The sequence below is a fragment of the Halyomorpha halys genome, unplaced genomic scaffold, assembly GCF_000696795.3.
Source record: "Halyomorpha halys isolate HHAL.00 unplaced genomic scaffold, Hhal_1.1 Scaffold764.1, whole genome shotgun sequence".
Lineage (NCBI taxonomy): Eukaryota > Metazoa > Arthropoda > Insecta > Hemiptera > Pentatomidae > Halyomorpha > Halyomorpha halys.
The window spans coordinates 171,452-193,520 of record NW_027111457.1 but is presented as its reverse complement, the minus strand read 5'-3'; the positions used below and the strand labels follow the sequence as shown (position 1 = coordinate 193,520).

Genomic DNA, 22,069 nt, shown 5'->3' with positions numbered 1-22,069 from the left:
ATATATAATATTATATCTTATATATATTTTCACCTCAGTAGGTAGTGATTAATTTTGAGTAAAATGGCTTTACGTTATATCTACAGCACTAATGCTATCTGATAATAGACTACTTTTTAAATTTAATTTTTGGACACTTACTATTGATAATAAGTTATTGTTTGTAGATATTGAACTTTAGAACATGAACCTACCTGAAACATTTGAGGCTGATGACATACATATTTATTTATGGGGCCTGGGACAATTTATTTTTTGAGGACTGAAATGATTATAGCTTTAAAACCTTGGGAAAATTTGTTTTTGGGGTCCATGGTGGATTTGTTTTCCGGGCCCAGGGCTGATAAAATTTTAAGTTCTTGGACAAACAAATAAGAACAATGTTTCCCTGCCTACGACTGTCATTACATTTGGTAAGACTGATATGTTTTGACATTTCACTGTCAAGGCTAGCATAAGACATAAGACAGTTAAATGTGTCAATTAAGACAACAGTTAGTCTGCTGACATTACTTGTAATATCAACCAGAACCAGTGTGACAGTACTTCATGAAAGTAAATATGTCATGAATGCAATAACTGAAACTGTACAATAGCTCACTCTGAAGGCGTATACATGTAATTTTTAACGACATTTGCTTCACTGATGCTACTTGTACTATTAAATATTGCACAAGAGCTAGTGTGACAGTACAATCATGATCGTAACAATCATACAGTTGCAGTTATAACACAACTTGATTCCACAACATTGATCTGGAGTTTAAAATTTTACTTTTTAGCATTAAAATTAGTAAGTCTAAAGTGACTCTTAACTTAAATCTATCTTTCTCTCTAGTATATATAGATATATTCATATAAACATATATTTTTAATAAAAAAATGGCAACAATGCATTATACATAATTAGTAAAAATCTTAAATAATTATATAAATACCATCTGTCTAAAATTGTGATAGAAACTAACAGTTTTAAGACCTTTTATTTTAAAAACAATTATTACTTTATTGATTAGAAAATAAATTATGTGGTAACATTTAACTCACTAAGTAACAAATTATTACTTGAAGATCAAATAATTATCACTCAAAATATTTACAATTATTTATTTACAATACCAAGTTCGACAGATTTTAAAATTAATCAATTCTAAATAAGAAGTAATTTATGCATGAAAATTAGAGGACTAAGAAAAAAATAGAAGAAGATACTCAATAAACTCTTCAATATGAAAAATTTTCAATTTAATCTCAGTGAGTAATGGTTGACAACCTAAATCTCTACAGGGACATGAACTATAATGGTGATAAATAATTCAAAATGCCAAGTAGTTTTCATGAAACACAAGAATAATTTCATTCTTTAAATGTTATAGCTTCTTTAAAGTAGTTTGAACCTAACTGATAAGTATAAAGTTTACTTGAGGCCCTAACCCAGTAATACCCTACCTTTTTTCTGGCAACAGAACCCTTTTGCTACTAATTGGAAAATAACAGAACCCCTACATTATCATTTGATACAAATGGAGTGTCAAATTCTGTCTTTGCTAAATTTGAAGAAAACCTGAGATAGTGAAGTTCAAAACTGTGTTTACAGGGAACCATTTTAAAATAAAACCCCTGTTAGGAACCAATTCTCTAACCACATAGTACCAATTAGGGGTATGCTTATCTTTAAACCAATTAAAAAGTATAGTATTCCTAAAAATTTAATGTTACCATTAAATAATTAATAGCAATGAACATCTTTATAAGGTAATGCTTTCATATTTCTACTTATGTTCATTTAATAGCTTACAACACTTATCTTGTAGATCGATAATAACAATTTTCTAAATAAACTTTTTTTAATTCTGAATGAATTCTCTAAATGAAATGGTACTTCAAAAACTTGACTAAAACAAAGTTGACGTTGATAACAAAGTAAAGCACAACCATGTTTTTATCTTGTTTGCACTTCTCTTATGGCATAGGTCTTTAAAATATTTTTACACTCGAAAAATTAAGACGAAAGGTATTTTTACCTGCATTAAACTCATTTTGATAATACAATAAAAAAAAAAAAATTTGGAGAACTTTCGAATGAACTAACAATTGAAGATTAATTTTGTATTTTATACAAGTATGAAATTCTACTACATTATTAATGAAGCTGATGTAACTGACCTGGTTTTTATACAATGAATTAATTCAAATGAATACCCTTTAAATAGATAATCTACTTGTCACTTGTAAGTACATAAGAAAAAAAACATTTATTAAGTTCTTCAATGAAACTTACTTTTCAGACTTTAAAAATGTATGAATTACTTTAAAAAATACATTGTCTTGAAATGAGGCATGGAAATGGGAAAAGCTGTAAGTGCCAAAAAACTAGTTCTGAGAAAACTGAAAAAAAAAAAAGATAGTTTGGAACTACTTTTGTTCTAAAATTATGAAAAAATGACAGCTATAAACAAGGAACTAAACAGTTTAAGATAGGATCTTCCAGCAGTTACCAGTCGATTGGTGGTGGTTTCTTTATCGTTATCCCGTCATTTTTTGTACTTCTGGCACTTACAGCCTTTTCTATTCCCAAGCCACAAATATTGTAAGAATTAATTCTAAAATTGAAACAGAATAAATTAGGTTTATTAATTAGCAGCAATTACTAAAGACACTGAGATAAAAAAATACATCAATGATATTCGGTTAAACATAGATAAACAAGAGGAAGAAGAAAAAGGGTAAAAAAAGTCCTGAGGTAATTTAATCTTTACAACTGGAGGAGTAGCGAACTTATTAACTGCTGGTTGACTAACATCAGTAAATGATACAATACTTAACAAACGGATATTGCAGAAAAACAAAGATGTTGAACAGTCGATGAAGCGTTGACCACCAAGACGTGATGACACACCAATAATATTAGCTTCTGGTTGCCATAGAGAGCCACTATAAGAATAGAGAAAGTCTGTTAAGAGTGAAGTAGAAATGGAGCAGGGTTCTTGAGTTGCAGTATGCCATAGATTTACAGGGACAGGTACTGGCCTCTTAAGCCATGTATCTGGATCTCCACTGGCACCAATCATATTTCCATTTCTTTCCATCGACAACAGCTTAGCAATCTAGATAACAAAGTCATTTCATTAAATAACCATATTATCTTAATCATATACTCTAAACAAAAATTTATTTCATTATAAAATCATTTATTTATTTTATTCAATATATAACTTATATATTTAATTTGTACTATATCTAGTTATTAACAGTTCTGATAAGAGGAATTAAAAAAAAAAATTAATGAATCCATTCATCAATCATAAGCAGTTTGGTATTTTCAAAATTATGGTACTATTCATGTTACAGATATTCCCAAAAATGTTTTACCATATTATACCTATATTAATTAATTTTGGTATGGTGAATCTGGCTATGATAGTTTGATATTTAGAAAAAGCAGTAATAGACACTACTCATGGCTCACATTCTACAATTTTATATATTATTATGCCATGTAATCTTTCTCATTGTATTAATTCATTCAACACACTTTACTATTGTTAAATTTTCATAAACGTCCACTCATAATGAGTTTACCCATGCAATATTATAATAGTGCATGGAAAATGTAAATGTTTAAATGAACTCTTTTTCATAGTAAAGGTATCGTAGGATAAGAAAAACAATTTTTATAATTTCAAAATTAATAGAAATTCCAAAAGTTAGAAGTTAAAAATATATTACTGAGCTTTAAGATCACTGAAAGTCAAACATCAATGCTACCAAAACATCAGTTTAAAACAATTGGTGACAAAACATTGACGGTTTTAGTGAAAACATTGATGTTTGTTTACCATTTCAAGTTAAGAATCAATTAAAAAAAATTATAAACAGCTGTGAATTACTATGGCGCTAATAGTAAAACTTTCTTAATGCAAACCTAGAAAAAAAGCTTTTGTTCGATAAATATTATATGATCAGTTTTGGAAAATATTTTGAACTTAAATCAATTTTTAAACATAATAATAAAAACAGATAAGTGGGACATATATAAAAACTAATTTTAAAACTATTTAATGATTCAATAAGAGCCAACTTAAAAACGTAATAGGAAAAAGTATACACAGGAAAATTGAATTTTAAAACTAAGGCTTCAGTAATCCTTAGTAATGAATGAAGAGCTACAGATAAGATTTACTGAAACTCACGTTCTTACTTTTAAAAATAATAGGAATAATGACATATTGTAATAATTTTTATAAAATATTAAAAATAAAATAAAAAGAATTTTGCTCGTTTTATAAACTTTTTTCAAATATAATAGATACTTTGCGTTCTAATTAAGAACTTTAATATCAAATAGTTAATATAATTTTATTATATAAAAAGACTCTTAATCTCAGGGCGTATTGTTGCTAGGCAATCAGAATACAAACACTTTTATTATTAACTTAATTAAATTAATATCTCTGTTACAATTTGATTTAAATTTAGTTATAACCAAACTAACCAAGTTCACGATCTTCTTTTGTTGATCCTTGGTGTCTTCTTTTTTCTTATTGTTCTTGTCTTAGCGTCCAAAATGGCTTCCTCTTGACAGATATTGATGAGGACCTCCTCATCCTGAAGACATCATTTCTCTTCGGCGCCCCAGACACGAATGCTCATCCTCCAAAACCAAAACCTGCCTTGAGGTTACATGTAAACATCGATTGTCGTACAACAGTTAGGGATTTTTCCAAATGATTTACTTTCTGAATATTATTCTGTAGCACTATTTCTTGATTTCTAATTTTCCTTTAATTTACTGTATTTTCAATTATGAGAGGATGAGTTAAAATAGTTTTTATGATATTTGAATCTGCTCAACGTGGCCTTGATTCAACGTACTGGCATCTTGGTTTCGTTTTGAATCACAAAGTTATTATAAACAATGAAACTTGGTTAGCTTGCTTTTTGGATAAACAAAACAAAATGAATATTAAAATGATACATAAAATAAAACAAATCAAAAAACCCTTTATACATCAAAATATAATATTTACTCAAAAAGAGCATATTACAATATATATTTAAAAGACTAATATATAGTTAGTAAACATTACCTCCTCAGATAGGCGTGTGCAATTTCTAGTTGACTCCAATGGAATTTGCAAAATGCACTGAGTTCTGCTATTTTCTCCAAACATTATATTAGTTGATTGTGAACAGTTCGGACCACTTATCATAGTTAAATATTTTTTCTTAACAACCTTTCCATCCTTTGAAAAAAAATTATATATATATCTAATATATGTACAAGCTATGTCCAAAAAGTAAGGGTACTATTGGGGCTGTCATTCGGTATAAATTTTTTTTTTCAAAAGTTGGATGTGACCGGTAATGAAATATGGGGAGGGGGCTCATTATGCCTCTAAGACAAATAGACAGTTTTGAAGTGGTCAAAGGAGATAGGGGGACAGTTCTATAAGGATTGCATCATAAATCTTGTTCTACGGTTTACAACCTGCATAGAAGGCGATAACATGGAAAAATACCCATAACATCTTGTAATTTTTATAAAGAAATTTTTTTTTATAAAATACAAAAAATTGAGAACTCTTACTTTCTTAATAGGCCTTGTACATTTATTTACATGTAAAGGTTGTTGCTAATATTTTAATTTGGTATATATAAAGTTAAAAAAAAAAACTGTCACTAAAGAGTGACTGATAAAGATCATTTGTTTGAAATTTAAATCAACTAATTATTAAAGGACAGAGAATTGATAAATTATTTAAAAAATTTAAAAGTAAGACTTCAATAAATTATTGAATTCAAATGAAAGAAATTAGGAATATAATTAAAACCAAGATTGCAAAATAAATAGCATAAAGTTTGGATTTATTAGGGATGTTTTCTTCTCTTTCGATTACATTTCATGCATGATTTAAAACATATGTAATAGAATAAATTCCTGAGGTATATTATAAATCAGAGTAACCTTTAATTTTTAAAGGGAATTTGGTAAAGCTGGGCAACTCTTTATTTGTATAAAAAACTGATACCAGAAGTGTTCATCAGTGTATTACATGATTACCAGTCTTAAAAAAGGATTCAACCAAAAGAAAGCATGGCCTATTGATCTGAATAGATAATTTTTAGTATTTTACTTAGTCACAGTAACCAACTTTTACTCCTAAAATATATTAATAAACCACCGAGTGTTACTTAACTTGGTATAAAAAACAAGGGTTCTGTATATTTATATCATAATTAAGAAGTGGAAATGATACTACATATAAACTAACATAATTAGTTATTCAAGAATAACAAATGCAAGCGATTGATTCCTTATTTTTGAATCATTCATTGAAAGTAGTCTGTAATGTCATAAAAAACAAAAAGAAAATATAATACAAACAATTATAAAATATAATTATATATAAATAATAAAAGCTGAAACAAATTGTTCTCAATGATCTATAATTATCTAGCTAATCCAATTTTTTTTTTTATAAGTTACAAAGAAAATTCAGAAAGAGTAGAACAGAATATTAAAACACAAATACAAGTGATTTGATCAACGAACCTGTAAGGATCCTGTGATAACAGGAAGCCCGATTCTGTAACCTGGAGTGCCAGATCTCTTAAAAATTACAGATGTATTGGACTGATGAGCAGGGAGAAACTCTACATTAAATTTTCGTTGAAATAGCAGTTCATGAGGATCTGTAGAACTTAAACCAACACGGTACCGTGCTTGAATTATACCCTGGCTGCCATTATGCTTGATTTCTAAATCCACACTTGTTATCAAATTTTTACAAACATAAGTCAATGAATCGAATTCCGGAGTAGGGAGTGAGTCAACTTCATTACATACATTATCTTCACACAACATGTATTTTATAGTGATGAGAGCTTCATCTGGGACCTCCTAGAATATTATAAAAAATTAGCTGAAAATAATCATTGGATTAAATGCTATAGAAACCAAATGTTTTGAATAAAAACTAACTAACCATAACTAAGTACAATCATTAACTTCTAAAAATATATATTATATTGCTATCCATCACAGGAAGCTAATTAGAAGTTTAAACATGAGGTGATACTTACAAATTCTAGTTTTACCTTGGATTTATTATGGATTGGATTATCAACTCTTAGGATTTATTAAATCAAATGTAAAATCTATACATAAACAATCTAATTATTTAAACAAAAACTACTTCATAATTAGCAACCATGACCAATCATTCATGCCCAATGTTTTTCTTCTTAGGTGACTATCTCAGCATAAGAATCATTTTTCATTTCGTTGTCTAGAAATGCACTTCTCAAACTTTTATTTAAATAGTACGCAGGCAATAAACCCCACCTATATGAAAATTGGTAGAATTCACTAAGTTTGATTTGTAAATTACTCTTGCTGGGAGCTCTGTACATAGCTTTCACAACAAATATGTGATCATTTTAATATCATGCCTTACAATACCAAATCATCTCTTAGGGACAATATAGAAAAAATGATTTTTTTTTTTTTAAGAAAATTGATTTGTCTCTTTATTTTTGCTATGAATATTTTTTTTCCATAGAACCAACACATTATGATATAATAAAAAAAAAATTAAATAAGGTGTTTTCTATTAGCTCATCTCCACCCATTCATTCCCTATTTATCATATTTTGGTATGTTATTAGTCGACCCTTCTCATCAATAAACCAGTTTCAAAACTTATGTAATTATGTCCCAAAATCAATCTAATTTTACTAAACGAGCAGTGAGATCACACGAATGCTTTAATATAATTTAAGCTCAAACTGCTGAATGATGATAATATATTTTATAAATAGTATTCTTACCTTTTTGATGTTTATCACAATTATGTGTTAGTTCATGATTATATGTAATAGGTAAAAAAATAATTTAATTAGAAAAACATACAGACAACAGAAACAACTGCAACTAATAACTCTGTTTCTTTAAGCGACAGAATGTATATGTACACCTACTTGTTGTACTATAGTGTTGATGAAGTTGATGTCTATAAATATAAAAACATGGTGCACTAGTCTGGTATCCTTGACACCCGAATGAAAGTTAAGACCCTTCTGATAACATATTAACTTATTTGTATTTTTATATACACAAAATGCAAGAAACATTCCATTTTTTAACATGCACAGATGCAGATGAACTGGACGGAGTGTACTTGTAAAGAGATGTAAACTGTATAAATCACCAGCATATTACGCCAATTTTAATAGTCGTAGATGTCAACTACACTTAAATCCACCAATGCCTTTAAGTAGATATACAAGTACATCTAATTCTTTTGGATGAATAAGGTTTTAAAATGGAGTTATTTTCATAATCAGGTTTTTTTAAAAATTAAATTATTTTTTATTCATATTTAAATTAGGAAAGTAAAAATGTACTTACATTAAAATTATATGTGCTATTTATTAGAGATGGAGAAGCGATTAAAACTTGACCTAGGTAATATTTTCCAGAATGATAAAGACCGTAACTTAAACACTGCGCCTCCGACATGGGAATATTTTCTAAACATTGACTCTCAAAATTTTGTAAATAACGAATTACTTTGTTCTGGCCACACACAGAGGATGCCAATGGAGCAGGATAGACTACAAAATTGAATAATATAAATATCATTGAATCATAAAAATATAAAATACTTGATCAATTTGATATTGTGGATCAAAATGTGTTGAAAAAATACATTATACAAATGAAAAATACAAAATGAAGATGTAAAAACATTAAGTCTAAGTGTATAAACCTTGTGGAAGTTCATTAGGAATTTATATTATACATATTAATATTTAAAAAAAAATTAAATTAAAATCTGTACCGCTACAACTCAGGTTAAGGGTGCAGTACTTTGTAAGGAAGTACTGTTAATAAACCAATGGTGGTGCAAGAGGTGATTTTATCAGAATTACACTCGACCGCCAGATTTTTACCCAATTAAGGGTACCCAATATAAGAGGCTGGGTGGACCCCAAGAGGGCTCCAGAACCCACAGGGGTGACTCATGGCTACAGTATAACAGAAAACAATTTTCTGTCCAGCCGAATTCAAACCCACTCCTTGGACTTAGTAGCATCGTGCCTTACCACAGTGCCACTGCGCTCCCATATATATTAATATTGTGAAAACCATACACTAGAAAAAAAAGAAGATAGGTTTGTTTCTGTAAAAAGCACAGTCTAATGTTTAACATAAACAGATGGACATTGATGAAAATTTTTTTTAAGAAAGTAACATAAACAACTCCAAACTGGAAGTCACTAACAGTTGGAAGAAAACCAGATAAAAATTAAATGCATATGAATAAAAATACATAATACATATGTAATAATTAAACCAGTTATAATCTTAAAATTATGTTAAACTCACCCATTTGATTTACGGTATTAGTAGAATTTATAAAGATCCAAAGCGGATCACCATACTTATATACATCCATTTTTCCAAACTTAATAAAAGGGGGAGGATGAAAAATTCTCCAAGAGTAATGCCTGTTTCTTTGCCAAACTTTTTCAAATGCTCCTTCAGATTTAATTATCTAAAATAAAAAGAAAGAAAGAAATTTTTTATCAGAGAACATAAGCCAGTGATAGCCAATCTTTGTTTGAGGAGAAAAGTTGAAAGTTGAAAAAAAAGAAAAGGAAAAGCTGCACATCAAAAAATAGTTTTCAAGATTCCCTATCTAACTTTTTAATATCCGTGAACTCCTCATTTTTTCCCTAACTCTGACTAAACTTATCTAAGAAATGAGCCTGATAAGATGAAGAAAACCTTGAAGCGATAGATTAAGAAAAATATCCATTTTTTTAATATCACTAGCTGATTGAGTAGGTGAAGTAAGCTGTATCCTGCTTTTTGAGTACTTCCTTTTTTTCTTTCTATTGCAATTCCAGAGACCAAAACAATTTCTGTCAGTAGCAATCTACACCTTATGTTCCTTCTCACCACTCATTGAAGGAAAAATACTAAAAAAAACTCCATAGTAGCACTATCAGAAATACTTCTGGTGACTAGCTAATTTTTCATTAATTGTAATTCCAAACCCATTAGTAGAGGCCCTTCTCCAACTTCTTTATTCTTTCAGATCCTTAATACTCAAATTTTCTAATGTAAATAGAATAATTGAGTCCAGATTAAGGCTCTTCCCACATGAGGCGAGATGAAATCAAAGTGAGAGAGACTCAAAGTCCCTCCTACATAACTTCAATAGAATTTAAGTTGGGATCTGCAAACAGGGCTAGATCAAATTAAAGTATCTTAGTTGAGCCAATCTCACATAGGACCTCCTCACAAGGAGCGAGATAGAATTGAAGTGACTCAAAGTCGAAGTGTTTAATAGCAACAACAGAACACATCACTAGTCTTGAACATTTTAAAATAGTCGGTGCAATCGACTATATGTACAACTCAGAAGAGAAATTGAGAAATATTGGTGGCCCCAAGCAGTGTCACAACTACCAGGAATTTTGACACACCGAAATTTTCTGAGAACACAAATCACTCTATGTCCACTGTGGCTAAAACCTCAAAATTGGGGTATGCCCCAGAAACAACCCTCTTAAGTACATGCACTGCGCACAAACTCATGTGGGCTTTATTCCCAGTGCCAAAAGTATAATGAGTATATCGACAGATTACTCCAACAGGCCACTTACAACCTGCTAATAACCCAACCCAAGGGACAAGGTCCCATGAGCCCACCCCCTAATCTGATCCCTCATCCTATCCGGGTAGAATACAATCCTTTAAAAAATATAAATTCAAGGAAAAAAACTATTTCAATTAGTTTAAGTCATTTATTTTTGACTCTGAGTAACAAAAGATATTATTTAATGTATTCTGTAAATGATTAGTGGTAATTTTAGTGAACAATTTTATCATATTGCTAGGATTAATTACAATTTGGACAAAATAACAAAACAAATCAGTAAAAAAGTATAAACACAAAAATTTTCAGTCTCTTCAATGAGAAAATTCATTCAGAAAAGCTTCTGAAGGTTGTAGAATTCTTTAGCCATGATTTCTCAAAAATTTTCAATCGGATTGAGATCCGGACTAAGAGCTGGCCTATCCAAAACATTGATCCCGAAATCATTGTTTTGTAGAGCGTGCTATGTGAATTAACGAGTTATCCTGCTCTAAAATGATTTCTCCTTTTTCCAACATTGTAATAAATGGCAAAAGGAATTCTTCTACAACATTTTGATAACTAACAGCATTCATTTTGCCGGAAATGAATGCAATTCGAGACTTTTCCTATTCAATAGAAGCAGTTCATACCATTACTCTGCCACCCCAATGTGACCTTTGTGACAATTTTTTTTTTCTTTTATAAGGTCATGCCAGTAGTAATTAAAAATGTGTGTACCATCAATGTTAAATTATTTTTTCTCACTGAAAATAATACTTGACCAATTTTTACTATCTTGAATATGTCTTTCAGCAAACTGCAGTCGTCGCTGCAAATGATTTGAGCTGAGCTGTTCTCATAACCTAACAATATTTTTAAAAAATTGGATTCAGCTATCCACTTCCTCACCAAGGTAGCATAACATGCTTCATTGAATTGCCTCACAATCTGTGCAGAGGGTTATCCTGTTTTCGTGACTTCTCTCAAAACCGCAAGTTTCACAAGATTGGAAAAATTTGGAAGTCTTCCAATTCTTTTATTTTATGATTGTCTGGGCCATAATTTAACAAGTTTTTTACTATACCCTAGGAGTGGTTTATTTCACAAGCAATTTGCCTCTGGATCATCCCACCTCTTCTTAGGTCCAATATCCTTTGCTGCTCAATTTCAGTAAGTCGAGTTCAGCATGGCATTATTTAAAAAAAAAGACTAATTTACACAAAGTGATACAGTATGAAAAAAGAACAATATAATCTCTCTTCAACAGTACGAAGAAAACTGAGGTGGTATTAATCCATTAATAAACCTGACAATAGAAAAAAAAAACATTTAATTTATACTTATTCACAGCATTAACCAGATTTGTTTACAAAATCTGATGTTCATAAATTATCAAACAGATCAAAGGCCATTTAAAGTGAAAGCTTCTTGCCAATCTAATAGCATAAAAAGAAGTCTAAAAACTTTATTGTGCTATGAATTTACTTTTAAATGTTATTAATAATTTAATTTTATAAGTTAGAGTTTATATTTTTTCACAGGACTGAATATCATGGACCACCTCCCCCCTCAAGTCCAACCGCCTTCCTCAGAGCCAGCATGGGCTACTAGTCTCATGTCAACACTTTAGGACATGAAGTCCATGTTCACGTGATTAATGATCATGTTTAACTATGTGCTTCAGAATACCTTGTTATTACAATAGTTAGATATTATATCCTTAATTATAACATCACAGGACTCAAGAAATGCAAGATTGAGCTAAAAATTCTAATGGCCTCTCATAGGCCCTCTATAGTCACAATGTCAGACACACAACTTAACAAAAACACACAAATACTTCCATGGCTACCAAATCTACAGGCTTAACCTTATTTTTTTTAGCATTCAATCTCAGCATCTTGTTCAATACTCATGTAATAGTGTTATCTATATCTTCTTTTATCTATTTGATGGCCTCAAGAATCTCGGTGGGATGGAATGATTTGATGACTTGATAAGGTAAATTTGGAGATCATCAGCATATGAGTGGTATTGTGAGTAATTAATGAAATCATGGAGATCTATGGAGAATGTAGGTGGAGAAAAGGGTTGGTGAAAACAAGGATCCCTGAGGTAAACCTTGTGACAGATCAGAAGAACTGTATTGTAATGTTCTGATTAAATTAGGAATATTACCACTGAAAGTAAGATTGTGATATATATTTACGATTTCCAATGAATTCTTACTTTAATTTTTTCATTAATTTATACTCCAATAGCCCAGAAGCTCGGTCACTTGAAGCTTGGTTAATAAAGACACTACTGTAATTATTTAGGTATGCTATTGATATTACATTTCTTCTACTTTTCTCAAGTTGGATAAATAAATATACAAATAAAACTTACTCCTTGTTCTAAAAACCAGTTTCTTTCAGGAAAATTGTCTTTGGAGATACAAAAGAAGCCATCTTCTGATTTGACTATCCTGTAAGGTGTGTTGTTTTTATAGATAATGCTCGTAGAAATACAGTGACCAACAGTAGGGATTGCCTTTGCCATGATGCATTCTGAAAAAGCATCCCTCTCCCACTTGCTACAGTCCATATCACAGCAGCAATTTATATTACATACTCCTACCTGGAAACATTAATTTAATTTAATTATATTGTTTCAAATTCTTGAGACAAGGTAATTATTTATTAAATAAATCAAAAATTCGTATCCAATTCTGTCTCAACACTTTATTTTTCCAGTCCAACGTTTCGGCCATTCTAGACATCTTCAAGGACATCTTCAATACAATCTGTTCCTCACATTAATTTAAAGTTTCTTTTGCAGGCTATTCTGCCCAGGTCATTTTCTTTATTATAAGTTAAAAGCCTATTTATTTAAAATTTAAAATCATTAACATTTAATTTTCCTCTATAAGATTATCAACAATTAATACACCACCATATAATAAAAACCTAGTAGGGATTGCCTTTGCCATGATGCATTCTGAAAAAGCATCCCTCTCCCACTTGCTACAGTCCATGTCACAGCAGCAATTTATATTACATACTCCTACCTGGAAACATTAATTTAATTATAAATGAACAATCAACATATACTAATATTCAGAGCTTTTTTTTTTAATTTAATTTTATTCTTGATTGTTTTCTAGAAAGTTGTTTATTCTTTGTGTATTAAGAAGATGGTTTTCCCTTAATACATATTTTATTTTAAATAAATGTAGGAAAATATCACATGGACATAGCAAAGACTTAAAATGGAATACAGAAGGATCCATGAAAAACCCAAGTTCAAGGACTGAAATATGGATTAATCACAATATACACTGGTAGTCAAACAAAAGTTTCAGTGATAGTAATAATAGTGATGGACAACAAGAATATTTAAAATAGTTGAAAGTTTCAATTTAAATATTACTTTAAGTATAAGTAGTACTATTGAGTAACTAATGTCATTTTTGTCTTAGATTTTGTTTTTTCACTCTAATGTTGAAATCCCAGTTTGGGTATACCATCTGTTATTAGCTTATGTAATAATTTTATAGACTATTATTATTATTTAATTTATAAATTATTATCTTATGTAAATGATTTTTACTTCACCATTTAGGTATACTGTTTTGTTATTAGCTTACATAATATAATAAGAATACTGTTTTGTTATTGACTTACATAATAATGTAATAGTTTGTAGATTGTTGTTATCATTATTTAATTAATATTACAATGATTGTTAAATTATTTACTAAGTAGACCAACTCTATTTGTATGGGGATTGCCCCATAAACAAATAAATAAATTATTATTAAACAATACTAACTTAAGTGTAATTATCTAAGAAGAGGTTTCTCAGATGATCAACTTGCCTGGAGTTTGAATATCAAATGCATTATAAAGGTCTTCTTTTGAGGCCATGTGGGAAGTATTTATTCGTTTTTATTCTACGTGTCAGGTAATTTCTCAGGATCAGGATATATATATATGTATGTACATGTATCTATATATATACTATTTAATAGCATAAATTGGAGTTAAAATAAACAAATATTTATAGGACGGGAGGGAAAGCTCAAATGATTAGAAAATGAGAGGAAATGAGAAAAGTGTTTATTACCCATTATCTGTAGCAAATGAAGTCGGTTGGAAAAATTGCCTATCATAGAGTTTATATTCAATGGATTTGTAATATTAAATAACTAAAATACTTCTTTTTTTTTTTACTTTTTCTAATATTAAATAACTTACTGTGATATCACAAGAACAAGGCTTTTCAGTTGAATCATGGTCCTCTCCTTTATTAGCAGCAAGGGGTGTAAATGATGTTGTACTAGTTGATATATTAGCAGTAGGCTCAGTTACTTGAGTAGATTCTGTTGAGAATTCACTGAGACTATCCGAAAAAAATAATGTAACTTGATCGGTGATCTGTTCCGAATAACAATCAGAGGTAGAATTTTCACATATAGATAATTCAGAAGTTCCAATTTCTTCAGTTTTTAATTCTGTTTCATTTGCAATAATGAAAACCTCACAAATAAAAAAATACGTAATGTATTTTTGAAAAATCATTTCAGTAAAATACTCAAAACACTAAATAATTATAATATAATTTAGTAAGTTTCTACACCATATTTCTGAAAATTTTTCTGAATAACATTAAGCTCCAAAATTACAGATCCCATTGGCTCGGTATTCAATCGAAATCTATCAGCACCACTAAATATAACTTCAGGACTTCTTAGTTGTGGACCACCACCAATGAAATATTCAGTGAATTTATCATAAAATTTACCTGTAATTTAAAAAAGGAATAATATAAAATTCATTTAACGTATATACATTGCACTGCATAAAATTAAACCATTTTAAAACTTTAAATAATACCAATACAGTTTAATATAGAAATAAATAAAAATAGAGAAGTCAGTACAAGATAAAGGACCACCAGATGCTTAAATAACTCTAAATTAAATAGTTTCCAAAACTAAACAAATCTCACAAAGTATGGTTAATATTGAAGAGAATGTGAGAATAAAGTGTTATTTAATGGCAGAAATGGCATATGTATCACCCGCACATGACAATCCACAGTTGCCAAAAAACCTGTAGATAAGAAACAGATAATAAAGGGGGAAAAAAGGATATTTGGGTCATAAAGGAAAATATTCTATTCCAAGTAAAATATTCTGAAAGTATAACTGAGAAAGTTTTGTTACCATAGCTATTAGTGCGGATCGAAGAAGTGCTCAGCAACTTGCTTAAGCATTCTGCAATGTTCTGTCATGGAGGGCGTTTCCCCACTGATATCCCTTAGGTTGACCTTCTGATGGAAGAATGCAACTGGATATTCCAGTAAAGAAAAGAAGAGCTGGATACTCCCTGGATAACTGAGAAAAATTATATTCTTGAAAGATGACAGATTCTGGATCACCAGGATTTTCTGGAAGATAGACCCACTGCCTGATTGAAGAGGTGTGTCCTACTAGTGCCTCCCTCAATAAAACAGTGGAACTAGTGTTTTTCTATTTTATATGTTTTTCTTGAGAAAAGGGAGAATTGACAGGATCCTTGGACAAAAGTCAGTGCATGAAAACTTAGTGGCTTTGATGATGCACAGGCAGTAGAAATGGAGTGGTGTTGCCGACTATGCTGTACAAATAGGCACAGGAGCGAGAAAGGAGAAGCCAGGCCAATAGCTAAATGAGTCCCTATCTCAGTATTGATAGATTCAATAATAATTTTCCTTATCGATGCTAATAATCCCCGTAAGTAGATTCCATGTTAGTAACATTATTATTATTTTAGTAAAGACTGCTACTACTGGTCAACTGTTGGTACATTTACCTCATTTATCTATCATTAAAAAGAAAACTTTTTAAGATGGCCCTGGAAATTATTCATCACATTATGATCAGATTAATAAGAATCTTAAAAAGTTTTAATAGAAAAGAAAGATGGTCCTGGTGCAGTAAAAGAAAAACTCAAACATCGATTAAACTATTTATATTTAGCCAACGTTTCACCCCATGTTATAGGGCTTCATCAGGGCTAAAAAAGATACATGAATGAGAAAAGTTAATGGAATATTAAAGATGTATAATGAAATTTAAAAACTAAATAAGAATAATAAAAGTTTGTAGACAATTAATGGAAACGGAAATAATAACAGATAAAAAAATATATATATAAATTAAAGTACAAACTAAGAGATGGAAAAAAAAAAAGCGATAAGAAGAAAATCAATGTACCATACAGACTAGAAGTCAGAGCCAAATTTGAAAGAATGTAAAGAGAAGAGTGGGAATTGACAGTTAAAGTACATTACATTTGAAAATAATTTTAGGGTAAACAGTATAGAAAATCAAAGAAAATATTAAAAATAGGCAACCATTAAATGATAATATACATATGGGGAGAGGGGGAGAAATTATATTAAAAAAAAAAACCCTTTAGAACTATTACAATTCTTTAACACTCCTGACAACCTTATCTTAAGAGACTTTCGGTATCAAAAGAGGTTAAGATAAAGTTGTCAGGTATGTTGTAGGATTGTAATGGTTCTAAAGGTGAAAGGAATTACTGTTATCATAAGGATTATTATGGCTAAGAATTTATCTTAACCTCTTTTGATGCCAAAAGCCTCTTTATTAACATCCCATTGACAAAGCCCTTCATATCGTTGAGAAGATCTGGACTATTATTCAACCTCATACCACATTTGACCTCACCTCATTTCTTTCAGCTTTAGAACTTTGTTATAATTCTGGTTACCTAACCTTTCATGATAAACGTTACTACCAGATTAGCGGGCTTGCCATGGGGTACTGCTTTTCTCCTGATATTTCTAATATTGTTCTAATATAACAATACCACCCCACCTATTCTGGCGGACTTCTCGACAACCCTAATCACCAAATAATCAATGTTGCTAAGAACCTTATTCATCACTCCGTTTCCCTTTCTGACCCTCAATATCACCAGACCAACACACAACGTATTAAGCAGATCCTATTTAACAATTTCCCATATAAAGTGATAAACAAACTCCTTGATTTTTATGTTAACCATGTAACTTAAGCTCTTCCTGTTCTCAACCTATTCCACCTCTTTTTCAGTACAGGTCCCTTCCGTATATCCCCCTTCTTTCTGACAATATACAAAACTTCTTACGATCCACTCTATGTCTTGGTTTGAAGTCACACAGCAAAATTGCCTATCTTTTCTCCAATTTAAAGGACCCTATTTATTTTTTTCACCATTCCAATGTAGTTTACCGGATTCCTTGTTTTATCCCATGTTATAAATCCTTCTATATCGGCGAAACTAAGAATCAACTTAAAACCGTATTTCCCAGTACAAAACTTCTATCAATTCCTGTAACCCTTTTGCCTCTAAATTGTCTGAACACATTTTATAACTCAATCATTCTTTTAACTTTGATAATACTTCAATTCTCGCTACTGTCCCCAACCATAAAAAATACCTCATCTCAGAAGCCATTCATATAAATTCAACAGAGAATTCCATCAGTAATAAAGTCAATAAAGACTGCAGCTCCCTGAGAAACCAACATTTCTTAATACCTTATAAAATTCCTATAAATCTTCTTTTCTCTAAGTTCTGCATTTCAGAAGCGATTTTATTCTAATGGCTTTTTTTTTTTTCAACTCTTAGTTTATACTTTAATTTATATTTCTTCTTTTTATCTGTTATTATTTCTGTTTCCATTAATTGTCTATAAACTTTTATTATTCTTATTTAGTTTTTACGTTTCATTATACATCTTTAATATTTAATTTACTTTTCTCATTCATGTTTACTCTTTTTTTTATCCCTGATGAAGCCCAGTAGCAGAGGTGAAACGTTGGCTAAATATAAATAGTTTAATCAATATTTGAGTTTTTCTTTTACTGCACCCAAACCATATTTCTTTTCAATTATTACACACTGTCTACCATCGATCTTCCATTAAAAAGTTATATTTATAAAAATTTCAATTATTTAACTAAGAGCACATAAGTTTAGGAAAAGGGAAAAATATTACAGAATACTTACCATGAGGTTTCCATGTAGGACAGACAATTAAATGTGTTCCTGGAGATGTAGGCACAAAAATATAACCGTAACCACAAACTTCACTTCGTCCAAATTCATCATAATGGAAAATTTGTAAATGAATTTTAGGCCATCCTGTTCAGGTATTAATGTATTATAAAATTACAATGATGTTAAATCTTCATATATTGTTAAATATAAATATTGAGAAAGTTATCTCATTTCTCCTGGTTTTGATATTAGTAATTATTGAATGAATAAATACAATTTTTAAAATTTTACATCATTAAGCTGTATTATTATCAACAGACATTTTATTTTTATAATTGTTAACATACAATATGTTTACTAAGAGCAAATTAAAGAAAAATTCTGATAAATTTAAGTCAAGGAGTGGATGAATGGTCTTTGAAAACTTGAATACACTTAATAATCTAATTACTTTTATTTAACTATGTATGAAATATGGAGTAAGGTAATATACTGTGATTATTATGATTAAATACTATGTCAGAAAAACAGGTGTCAAGAAAATTTAAATGAGAGAAAAACAAAATCCAAGTTTTAAAAGTCCTGAAAAATTAAGTTTTTGTTTTTAAATTATTATATTGGTGCTAATTAATGCAAAAAAAAATAATAATGAATAAATAAGTCCTAAATTAGAGTAAATTTATTGTTTTGTTTTTTTAAGTTATTAAAAATAAAAGGAAGATGGACTGCACCAGGTCCATCTTCCTGTTATTATTACACATGGCCTATCAGTGATCTTCCTGTTTTTAATTTATCATATTAAATATTTCAAAATTTCCTTTACTTCAAAGAGAAGTCATAAAAATTTGTTTTTCTTCTGATTCACTCATGATGATGAAACCATAATTCAAATCTCTTTAATCACTGTTTTTGCACAATAAAAATAATAAATATGCAAAATGTGAACTTAAACTGTACTGAAGGTTTCAAAAGGGAAACCCCTTCTGTGAATTATCTTACTATTATAATCATTAACGTATAAATCTTAACTGTTAATGAAATTGTGGACATCACCAGTTTTTTCTCTTACTGATGAACATAGCCTTTTATTTTCCCTTGCAAGTATTTTTCCAACCTATTTTTAACAGATATAGAACTGCTTTTTCACAAAGTTGATCTCATATAAATATAACGTTTTTCTTAATCTAATTTTACCCACCAATAACTCCATTTTGAAAAATAAAGTGACATCACCTACTTTCTTTCTCCCTCTCCCTCCTCTACGGTCTTCAACTATTTCAAACATGTTTCCAACAAAATCAGTTCAATTTTTTCAATTGATAAGGATGCAATAAATAAATTAAACATTTTTTGATAAAAAAAATTATTAATAGCATGGTTAATGATGGTTCTTTTTTATAAAGACACTTTCTGGGCCTATATTGTTGATTGATTTCTAAAGCCGGTTCTGGAATTTACTATATAACAATTTTTGGGTAAAAATTAAGAATATGCTTACATTAAAAAACTCAAACAGCCATTTAAACTATGCACAAAAGTTTTTGAATTTAATTCATTTTATTCAGATGTGCTACTGTTCTGTAAGCGATATTCCTTTAGATAATGGTTAGTTGGTCTGTTTTGGTCTATAATTGATTAGGCTAGTTTGTGAAGAGTGCTTTTGGGTATGTTCTAGTTTTTATGAGTGACATTCGCAATGCATTTCTGGTATAAACCCATCCATTATTGGTTGTTGGAGGTATTAGAAGTGTTATTAGAATATACAAATATTCATTGGGATGTTAGATATCATTAATATTAACTATATGAACCATTTTGTCACATCAAATTTTCTGTAACATTATAGCATCATCTTGCCCAAAAAGTGTTTTTTTGATTTTTTAGTCCATTAATTTGATAATATTGTTTCTAATGTGTTCCCTTATGAAGTTTTGCATTCTATATTAATTTATAAAATGAAATAGATTTACTAATCCAAACTAATTAAAACTCAAAGGGTTTAGATAATCAAAACATTAATATTTTTGATTATTATCTCGAGAAATAGAATAAATTTTTATTTGTTATGAAGTTAGTACCATCTTTCTGTAGGCCTCTGACAGCATCTGAGTATTTTCTAACTAATTTTTTTTTTTTAAATCTAATGGAATGCAAGGTGTCAACTAATAATTCAGGATCCAATGTAAATTAATATTTTATTACTGGTTTAGATCTTGTACAGGAAATTAATTGGTATGTAATTCTGAAATTTAGCCTATGCAATTTAGTAGCTTTTCTATTAGTATACTCAAACAGTTCTGTCCCATCCCACATATTTCATGTTTTGCTCTCATTTGTCAAATTTCTGAGTAGGTGAATACTATTTTCCCTTTTTGCTCATGTACTATATTAGTTATTAATATTTTTAGACTTAATTATTTGAACTCATGAGATCTTAAAACACAAATTTATAATATTTGATTTAATATTCAATATCAAATTAATATTTTTTTATTTTATTACCCATGAATTCAATTTTTTTCACAGTTGTAATACTTCCTTTTACTAGATATTTCACAAATAGGTTAATAAAAGTAGCAAGTAGCTTAGTATCTTACTTCTAAATGATTTTAGAAATTGCTTTGTCTCAACATAACTTCAGTAATCATAATATGATTATTATATTATAATAAATTAATTATTTAGAAGTGATGGTAAAAGTTTAAAAACTTAATAATTACCATGTATTACAGCAATTTCTTTTTTATAATCATTCATAAAGATATGATAATGAAATTGCTAAGAATTCCTTATGTTAATTAAGGTTTTTAAATTTTAAATGCAAGAATCATTTTAACTTATATTCTGGTTAAACTATTATGTATTAAATTTCTCTTATAAAATTATTTCTAATAACATGATCTGAAAAATAATGTAATACCTGGTATACCCTTAGTAGCAAAATGTATATCAATTGGATGAGACCAATAAGTTACTTCATCATATCCAGGATGATCAACTTGTGTCTGCCCTTCCTTTAACCCCTCTAGTAACTGCCACCCAGAACCTAATAGTATCCAATTGTTATATGGTGAAAAAAATAAATGTATTTTTAATTAGTCTATGAGTGAAAAATAAATAATTTTTTTAAACAGTATTAGAAACTATGACATAATTTACCAACGTGGATTCCCCATTTACAAAATAGACTCTTCTTACGAAAATTTTTAGCTCCAATAATTTGTCCAAAAATGTATAACTCAGCCATCAAACGACAACCAGTTTAAATATCCAAACCATGACGTTTGTTTGTTTACTTCCGAGCGCCTAGGTAACCGTGCCAACCGTTGGATCATTGATTTTATTTAGATAAAAAATTTAAAAGTAAATTTAACC

The 22,069-nt window shown here is 29.5% G+C and overlaps 2 protein-coding genes across 3 annotated transcripts; both read right to left on the bottom strand.

Moving 5' to 3' along the window:
- Positions 1 to 2,609: 2,609 nt before the first annotated feature.
- Positions 2,610 to 15,217, bottom strand: tctn (tectonic). The gene is made up of 7 exons (XM_024358547.2): positions 14,894 to 15,217; positions 13,044 to 13,274; positions 9,395 to 9,563; positions 8,414 to 8,619; positions 6,557 to 6,904; positions 5,091 to 5,246; positions 2,610 to 3,107 (listed from the first exon to the last, which is right to left on the bottom strand). The coding sequence occupies exons 1-7, from the start codon at positions 15,215 to 15,217 to the stop codon at positions 2,634 to 2,636; spliced, it is 1,908 nt and encodes a 635-aa protein (XP_024214315.2). The 3' UTR covers positions 2,610 to 2,633.
- Positions 15,218 to 15,258: 41 nt separating this feature from the next.
- On the bottom strand, positions 15,259 to 22,041 carry B9d2 (B9 domain-containing protein 2). 2 transcript variants are annotated; one of them, XM_014429062.2, is made up of 4 exons: positions 21,854 to 22,041; positions 21,615 to 21,740; positions 18,704 to 18,838; positions 15,259 to 15,440 (listed from the first exon to the last, which is right to left on the bottom strand). In XM_014429062.2, exons 1-4 carry the CDS (start codon positions 21,939 to 21,941, stop codon positions 15,259 to 15,261), a joined length of 531 nt encoding a protein of 176 aa, XP_014284548.1. In that variant the 5' UTR covers positions 21,942 to 22,041. The 2 variants fall into 2 exon arrangements, with proteins under 2 accessions (XP_014284548.1, XP_066905592.1); XM_067049491.1 differs by having other exon boundaries at positions 21,858 to 21,999.
- Between the last annotated feature and the right edge of the window lie 28 nt (positions 22,042 to 22,069).

Excerpts from the sequence above, each read along its gene's own strand:
- tctn (XM_024358547.2), bottom strand. The coding sequence starts at position 15,217 with ATGATTTTTCAAAAATACATTACGTATTTTTTTATTTGTGAGGTTTTC. Across the intron at positions 13,275-14,893 it reads CTTGTTCTTGTGATATCACA|GTAGGAGTATGTAATATAAA; the intron begins GTAAGTTATTTA and ends TAATGTTTCCAG. Across the intron at positions 5,247-6,556 it reads TTATCACAGGATCCTTACAG|GATGGAAAGGTTGTTAAGAA; the intron begins GTTCGTTGATCA and ends TTTTTTTCAAAG.
- B9d2 (XM_014429062.2), bottom strand. The coding sequence starts at position 21,941 with ATGGCTGAGTTATACATTTTTGGACAAATTATTGGAGCTAAAAATTTT. Across the intron at positions 21,741-21,853 it reads TAAATGGGGAATCCACGTTG|GTTCTGGGTGGCAGTTACTA; the intron begins GTAAATTATGTC and ends GGATACTATTAG. Across the intron at positions 18,839-21,614 it reads TGCTACTAAGGGTATACCAG|GATGGCCTAAAATTCATTTA; the intron begins GTATTACATTAT and ends ATACCTGAACAG.